Source organism: Coffea eugenioides, chromosome 6 (genome assembly GCF_003713205.1).
Source record: "Coffea eugenioides isolate CCC68of chromosome 6, Ceug_1.0, whole genome shotgun sequence".
Classification (NCBI taxonomy): Eukaryota; Viridiplantae; Streptophyta; class Magnoliopsida; order Gentianales; family Rubiaceae; genus Coffea; species Coffea eugenioides.
In genome coordinates, this window is record NC_040040.1 from 16,544,376 (window position 1) to 16,552,706 (window position 8,331).

General features: G+C 36.9%; 1 protein-coding gene and 2 long non-coding RNA genes across 3 annotated transcripts; all 3 read right to left on the reverse strand.

Moving 5' to 3' along the window:
- Positions 1-349: 349 nt before the first annotated feature.
- LOC113776491 lies at positions 350-1,090 on the reverse strand. The gene is made up of 3 exons (XR_003469022.1): positions 914-1,090; positions 771-819; positions 350-686 (listed from the first exon to the last, which is right to left on the reverse strand). It is a non-coding gene; the product is annotated as an uncharacterized LOC113776491 (long non-coding RNA).
- A 151-nt stretch (positions 1,091-1,241) lies between these two features.
- On the reverse strand, positions 1,242-3,193 carry LOC113776492. Its single transcript, XR_003469023.1, has 3 exons — positions 3,097-3,193; positions 1,702-1,775; positions 1,242-1,336 (listed from the first exon to the last, which is right to left on the reverse strand). It is a non-coding gene; the product is annotated as an uncharacterized LOC113776492 (long non-coding RNA).
- Positions 3,194-3,287: 94 nt separating this feature from the next.
- Positions 3,288-4,796, reverse strand: LOC113773701. The gene is made up of 3 exons (XM_027318325.1): positions 4,503-4,796; positions 4,005-4,088; positions 3,288-3,347 (listed from the first exon to the last, which is right to left on the reverse strand). The coding sequence occupies exons 1-3, from the start codon at positions 4,680-4,682 to the stop codon at positions 3,288-3,290; spliced, it is 324 nt and encodes a 107-aa protein (XP_027174126.1). The 5' UTR covers positions 4,683-4,796.
- Between the last annotated feature and the right edge of the window lie 3,535 nt (positions 4,797-8,331).

Genomic DNA, 8,331 nt, shown 5'->3' on the forward strand with positions numbered 1-8,331 from the left:
AATCTAACAACTTACTAGTGAATAAATTTGTAGGACTTGACTAGAAAACAAAAGGGCAACTACATGAAAATTCTATCTCTCTACAGTTCCGAATAAAGAATGTTCAATCACATGATTTGTAAATCAAGATTCTTCAAAGTTATTTGATATATAGGGGGGCAACATGCAAAAATTTTACCCATATTATTCAGCAGTTTTCTGTAAGGTCATGTTAATAGGAGTGCCCAAAACTTTATCTTGGAAGGAATGACTTGCTCATGGTTGCATATCTTGGAAAGGGAAGACTTTTAGCATATCAATTGGTAGTGGAAAGGATGTGTATTTCCTGACCTTATCCACAACGACCAGAAGCAAGAATAACAAGCCTCTCATTAAGGGTACAAGAAACAACTCCAGCAAATGTACCACTCAGTATGCTTTAATTGCAGGGCCTAATATAGTACCTCAGGAACCAAAACAAAGATTGTTACTGTTAAGCCAGAAACTCAGAAAGAGATCAAATACATGGTATTTAAAATTATGAAAATAATTGAAAATCTATACAGAAGAAAAAGGTAGAGCAAAACAAGCACCAAGGCTTTGGGATGATTATAAGGTCTTTGAGCACATCACATGACTTCTCTACCACTTTGTTGAAGTTCAATCTTGTGTGCAACATCCCCCTTCAAGTTTATTGAATAAGTTACCTGTTATAAAAAAAAAAATTGAAGGTTACAGAAGTTCAAAATTTAGATTATTCAAAGGACAAATCATAACATGTTAACACTCACGAGTTCTAGGGAACTGACTCTGTGTAGAAGAAAACCATTCACCTTTTCCCTGGAAAAGATACAAAACAGTAGAAGATGGTTATCAATAATGCTTCAGGCAAAACATCACCTTAGAAGATTAGAACTAAGGATGAAGCACTCACTTGTTTTGATCAAATATCCTACGAATTGGAGTAAGACAAGGTCCTTTGCCCGGTTGATCAGCATTACCAGGCTGTTTTGCACTCTGTTTGTGAACATGTTTGGTACAAGCATGGCCACTGAGGTAAGCGTCCTACTAGGACAAAGTTCATGTGCAAAGATTCAGGAGATTCAGGAGTAAGCTTTATGATACATGAAACATCAGAGAAGTACTGGCCTCTGAACTCAGTGATGTCAGGAATTTTGGGGAAAAGGTATTTGCTTTGAAGGTTTACTATTTGAATGCTATGGACAGAATTTGATCGCCAAAACTACCACTCACCACTCGATGATTCAAAAACATTTCATTAAGACAGAGAGGATTGTCTTTAGCTTCCGTACTTCCATTACAAGCTAACAGTGGGTGGAAACCAACAACAATGCGCCTTTAGCCCCAATAGGAAAACCAAAAAGCAAACCAGAAGATGTTAATAATTGAAAGTGGGTTGAATGTAAAAAGTATGCAGCAAGCTGCCACGGATGGTAGCAACAGGCCTTGAAAGAAGAAATGTAATCCTTTTTAAGAAGTAGTGCAAGATTCTAAGCTTTAGACCATTGGTTTTTTATTCTTTTACTGCATGGTCATACAACTAAGCTACACAATAGTTGCAAAAAATTTTCAGAAGAAAAAAGCTACTTTTCATTTACCCTTGAAATTGGTTCCAAAGTTGCCAACCTTATTTTCAGGAAGATAAGCCACAACATTGTTCACATTAAATTAATTTTTGTCCATTTCCAATAAATAGCTTACCAGTCACTGGTGCTTTCTTCCAGTGTCTTCGTGAGCCATAGTAACTGATGCTCCATAGCACCAGCTGAAGGGCCCTGGAGAATTCAAGTTTGTTAAAATGAACCATCAAAAATGTCTTTGTTATTCACTGAGAGGTAACAAAAAGGAGAGTGCGGGAAAAGAGTTAGTGAAGTATGCAGCTAAGGACCATAATGGTCCACTAGAAAATGGAAGTATGTTTCTTCTTCTCTTCATATTCATTTAACAGTTGCGGACACCATTACAGGATTAACAATGAGCTGGTTCAAGTACGCAGCAAAACATAGTAGCTCTTTGATCACTCTAGCTGATCTATGACCTCAGGCAAGGACTGCCAAAAGGGTGGGACCTAGGTATAAAAAGGTTCAAGTGAAATCTAGTTCTAGGAAACCTGTCAAAACTCATAAATGCGGGGCTATAAGACAGATGAGAAGAGCTTAATAACAGGGATTGTGCAGTTACAGTGGAGCATACTTCTGGAGAGGGCAAGAGAACCGCTTATGTGTAATATATATAGGCATCTCTTTATTCCGAAACTGAACATTTTCAATGCCTACATATGATGTAATCTCTTGAATGTAGGCTTTTTGCTTCTGAATTTGAACTTTTATACATAGTGACCCGAATTTTTAATTAGTACACTGAACTCCCCTTAAAACCAAACAAGTTTAGAAGGTATAAAGTGAATGGGATTATGTTCAAGTAAAGAAAGAATAAGATCAAACCCAAATCCCCAGGCAATTGCAAGACAAAAGTAAATGCTACTTAAGCCACTTTCTCCTTAGCTTTGATTATTTCCATGTCCATCTTACGGGGAAACTTGGTTTTTCCTTTGAGATTTCCAGGTTCTTATATAATCTATTTTCCGAAGAGAATAACACAATGCGAGTATCATTTAGGCTCATGCATCTAGCACTCCTGCACATGGTATTTATTCTTCATTTCAATTCATCATCAGAACCATGCATCAAAACCATGTCTCAAAACTGTACAATTAAGGTAATGTCCTTAAATGGTTTCACTGAAAACAGGGATGAAGGCAAAATCTTGAAATGGGGAAACTAATTCATAGTATAGATGCATCTAGCACAGAAACTGGGGCTACCAATTACAGACAGGATCTTCTGCAGATTTCTATGATGTATACCCCTTAAACACAACAGTAGATTCAAAGAACTAGAAAGCACTATTTGAAAAGGCAAGGGTTGCCAACCTTACCTTGACCCTACGAGTATACAGACTGCTCCCAGTCAAACAAACCAAAAACATGTATCCTCAATGTCAATTGATTTTTAATGATACATCAGAAAATTAAATGACTACTATTATTTGCAAGAAAGGGAATATTCAAGTTCATGTGTTAAGCATGATTCATACCTGAAATAACTCTGTATTCACAATTACAATATCCAAGGTATTCCCATATTGAACTTTTGTATGCTCGAGGTAGGAACCAGGTCTTTGTCCTTTGAATGATTTTGTTGTGTACCTACAAGTTACAGCAGCTGAAGAGAAATTGGGAAAAAGGACTCTTAACAAATTTGAACCTCCAACTAAAACTGCCAAAGTCAGACATGGTAAAGGATGGTATACCAGGGAAGTTTTAGAGACAGAAAATACCACGTGGCCTGTTAGGAAAGAAATGCATGTTAGTTGCTTATAGCTAAAACTACCAAGTAAAACAAGATCCTAAATAACTGATGAGATCCCAATCAGACCCATAATGTAACTGGTGTAATTTTTTGGTATAAAAACTAAATTTTGCTACCACAAGGATACTTCAAAAGAACAAGTTCAAGATGAAATGTATTTTGCTCTACAGAACGGAATATATGAGGAAACTTCAAGAGATGATGAACCATGCACAAATTATCAGATTCATGAAACTATTTGGCACAAATAAATCAGGTGTAGGTGACCACAAACAACCGTTCCTCACAAGAGTAAACCGTACTTTGAAGAAGAAGTAGAATTTATTACAACAGCAACGAAATCAGTTTCACTATTAGTACATATATTTACAGCAATATCAAAAACAGTAATCTTTTCTGCAGGAGACAGGTAGGTAGGTGACTGAGAAAATATCCATTGCTAGTTTCTAATGTTAACCGATTCCTGTATTGAGTTTATTGATTGCCTGTCATTTTTTCAATATGTACACGTCTAACCAAGCAAATTTTACCTAATTGTGCTTATCTAGGTAACTTCGAACTGGGCGAACAATCCAGCATAAAGGTTTCACCCAGCATAAAGGTGCATTAAACGATTAAAAAGTCATGCCTTACATTCAGGCCGAGAGGATCATTTTCTCCAAGTTCACTAATGCTCACTACAAATTGTACTTTGTACACTTTTGCCACCTTCGCCATCTGCATCAACATTACAGAGAATCCAAATTTCCAGTCAAATCAAGCACCAAAAGCAAGATGACAATAAAGCAAAACTCTCACCGCATAATTGGATGGCTTTAATTGGAACAGCTAATAAACAAACATTCATATTAAAACTACAGAGAAAATCCTATCAGTACTAGTACTGTCAGATGAACTAAATGATCTCTGTACAAGAATGCCTTTCGGCCATAACCTAAACAACAAAGCAGTAATTAAATCCAGCCAAGAAACAACCTTCAAAGTCACCAAATAAAACAGATTAGACCAACAGTTCAAACCCAATAATCCAAACCTCTAATTTAAAACCCGGTATCTAATGAAAAGGGATGAAAAAACACAAATTTTTCTTTATTACCAATAGAAAAGCCATGCAAACTACAAGAAACTGACCAGTTTGAGAAGAAGGGTCTGTTCTTTTTCAGGCCTAAAACCTCCTGCAACACTCATAAAGTACGTCTCAACAGGCCTGCTGCTACTCTCAGTTCTGTCACCCATGTTAAATGCAAGGTAAACACAGAAACAGAGGGAAATCTGTGTGATGAAAGTGCAAAGCCATGAATGTTCCTTCATTATTATTGCCTGAACTTAGTTCAGATTCCAGACGGCTGAAACAATCAAAAAGAATACCACCAAGTTCCCTTAATTTTTTTTGCTGATAGTGGAAGAACATGCGCATAATGCGGCATGTAGATCCGATAAGTACTGAGAATGGAACACTAGTTCTTACTGCGCAGGCATTACGTATATCTCTTCCAATTACGGTGTGTGTGTGTGTGTGTGTGTTTTTTTTTTTTTTCAATTTTTTCCCGTCTCACTTTTCATAATTCATTTTCTTTTTAAAGTTTCAGTAACTCTTAACCGGGTAAGACATAAAATACAATGGACTACAAAAACAAAATATAGCCAAAAAATAATTATTTCATTCTATTACATTTTATTTTTGTAGTATGCTATATTTAAATTTTTTTTACTTTGTTTTTTTTTGGTTGCCTGCCACGGTATCCAGGGCTTTGCCCTGACTAATCCGTTGGTCGACCCGGGTCGCACACCTGACTATGATGGGTGAGTCTCCCAACAAGGGTAGCTGCATACGCCAGGTTTTTTTTTACTTTGTTAGTAGTTGTTAAAACTTAAAAAAAAAATTTGAATAAAATGAGATTCTTACCAAGGATACGTGTTGATACACGTACTTTAAATCTTTCTTCTCCCAAAAGAATTCTTAAACCTTTTTTTGCCTTCTCAAAAAAATAATTAAATCACCTTTCAAAGTTGAGGAACCATTAATGTTAAAAAAATTAAAGGAAAAAATGCCTAAATGCCACCTCGAGAAAATAAGAGTAAAATTATATTAACGTTGATAGGTTGCAATTTTGTCATTTATTTTATTATTAATTTCCCCTATTACCTGACTTGATGTGAATTAATTATTAGATTCTATTCATTTTTCGTAATTTATATTTATTTCAGGGAGTAGAACAAAAATATCACAATAAAGGCCAATTTGACAGTTATCGGGAAAGAGTTCACATAGCAGGCAATCGAGGGCATTTTTGGAATAAGGAGATACAAGTCTTTTTGGTAATTCGCAGAGGGCAGCATTAAAAGGAGGAACGCAGGGCTGAAGTAAAGGAGTCTTCTTCTTCCCCCTGAGGGGGCCGCCGCACAAGACCAGACAGTAGCAATAGGCCATTAGGATAGGAACTATTAGATTGCAGAGAACAAGCACTTTCTTTTTCTAGCTTCACTTTGACTTTTCTTCCTAGCTTTCCATTGCTTTTCTCCACGCATGTCAGGAGGAAGCAATTTTTAGTTTTAGCGTTTGACTTTTCCATTTCGTCTTTTTGTGGTTCTCTAGTCCGTATGTGAAGACCAAGTGAAAACATTGAATTCCTTCCTGTAGCTTGTCTTTCTCCTTGATTTCTCCGAATTGAATTTGACGATGGCTGCTACTGTTGCGTCAGCTTTGTATGGGGTTTTTCCATCAACGATGAGCTAAATCCATTTTCTCTAGTCAAGGAGTAACGGATGCTTTGAGTCATCTAAAATTGTGAGATCGATTTAATTTTATCTTTTTCTCTTATTTATTGGTATTTACATATTCTCTGGTTGCAGTGCTTATGGTTGTTTAATTAATTGATTGTCTTGGATCCGGATAATTAATTGATTTGATAATCTATTGTCAATTGAGGTATTAAATCCGTAATTGTTTAATTACCTCAAAATAGTGACAACTGGCACGATTAGATTCGTGTCAGGGGAATACGCGGGCTAATCTAAAATAACCCTGGTAGTGTGTTATTTGGTTAGAATAGGGCTCCTCTAATACGTAAGGCAATTGGGGAATTAAATTCTATGGGCGTACCTAGGATTATTTCTCAATTAGAGCAGTGATTAACGGGCGTACCTTGATCACCGACACAATAAGGAGGGGTTGACTGCCATCGCTTGTTTGGTAGTTATAACCTATTTATTAGTAAATAATTGGAATTGCCTTTGCTTATCGATGATCAATTGGGTGAACCATTGCTGAAGTTATTTCTTGGCTAGATCCTTAATTATCACTCATTTGATTTCAGTAATTTGTTAATTTTTAGTAGCTTTTTAGATTTTAGTTGAATTTCTTTGATTGTCACATTCTGCACAAAAACACCCCCTTGTCACTGTGAACTTGAAAAGAAATAATTACTCCCAGTCCCTGTGGATTCGACCCTGCTTACCACTATCTACAGAAATTAATTTTAGCTGAGCAGGTTTTTATTATTGCACAGGCTGACAACCTGTCAATTTTTGGCGCCGTTGCCGGGGACTGGCGCTAGTTATTTGTTTCTTTTTCAATTCATCTTGTTTACATTTTTTTATTTAGTTTATGGCTTCTTACACTCCGTATTTTGGTGATATACTGGATTTTATTTCCGGGGAAGGCAATGAGGCTAGTTTTTTTGTGAGGTCTGCATATGCAGAGGCACTAAACTCTGTTAGAGAAAGAATGGCTGCTGCAACCTGTGAAATTTGTTATGCCAGGGATCATTCAACCGGTATGTGCCCCGAATATCAAGACTACCTGAGTGACTATCTCAAAAAAAAATTTGGAGATTCTTCACCTCGATCTCAAACGTGGTATGACCCTTATTCAAACCGGTATGATCAAGGATGGTGGGATAACTCTAACGTTAATTATGAAGAGGGGCCAATGAGTTTTCAGCTGCAAGAGTCTCAACAATCGTCATTCATGTCAGACTTGCCCTCACAGACCATCAATGACTCTAAGAAAGGTGAGAGTGCAATTATCCTGACAAGTGATATGGAACTGCAAGAGTCTCAAGAAGGAGGATCCAAAGATACAGTTGAAAAGGAAGTTGAAGCGGAAGACATGAGACTCCAACATCAAAGTATTCAAGTGAATGAATCCAGTGAACAATTTCCAAATGCGGTGACATCTTCTCCACTCCTTAATCAATATTTTCCTAATTCCTCTTCTTCAATTCCTGTTACTGAAATTGATTTTATTATACCAGAAAATTTGAAATTTCATGACAGGAATAAGTTAAGAGTGGCAATGGAAAAATATCTTGAACCGATGAATGCGTGTGGTGGAGGAGTGAGTGGAGAATGCAGATCATTGTTGACTTGTTTAGCGCCATTTACTAGTCCATGGAAGCCCGTAACTCGTGTGCTCAAAGATTACTCCATCTATGAGGGTTACCAGGATCATATTGAAGATGAAGCATTGAAACGAGCCACAAGATTTTATCCCCCGTGAACAAGCATAGCATGTCTAGCCAAAGACATTAAAGAAAGGCGCTCATTGGGAGGCAACCCAATTGTTTCTTTTAATTGCTTGATTGGTTTCGTGTCTTAGTTTAAATCTATTTTCTTTGAATTTGACTGATTTTGGGTGTTAATTTTCGTTTTTGCTGACTTGTAGGTGACCTTCAGTCATGACGCGCCCGCGTGATGACGAGCAGGAAGCTCAGGATCAGAAACTTCTGGGAGCTCTCTTGCTCTCATGACGTGCCCGCGTGGTGACGTGCAGGAAGCTCACGATCAGAAACTTCTGGGAGCTCTCTTGTTCTCTTGACGTGCCCGCGTCACGTTCGCGGGAAAGGTAAGGATTAAAAAAAAAAAAAAATTTAAACATTGCTTATCACCGTAGCTTTAGTTTTCAAATTTTAAAAAAAAAAAAAAAAAAAAAGAAGAAGAAAGAAAAAAAAAATTTTTG

Coding starts and splice junctions, on each gene's coding strand:
- LOC113773701 (XM_027318325.1), bottom strand. CDS start 4,682: ATGAAGGAACATTCATGGCTTTGCACTTTCATCACACAGATTTCCCTC. Junction 4,089..4,502: donor AGACCCTTCTTCTCAAACTG/GTCAGTTTCTTG, acceptor ATGTTGATGCAG/ATGGCGAAGGTGGCAAAAGT. Junction 3,348..4,004: donor ATGATCCTCTCGGCCTGAAT/GTAAGGCATGAC, acceptor CTTTCCTAACAG/GCCACGTGGTATTTTCTGTC.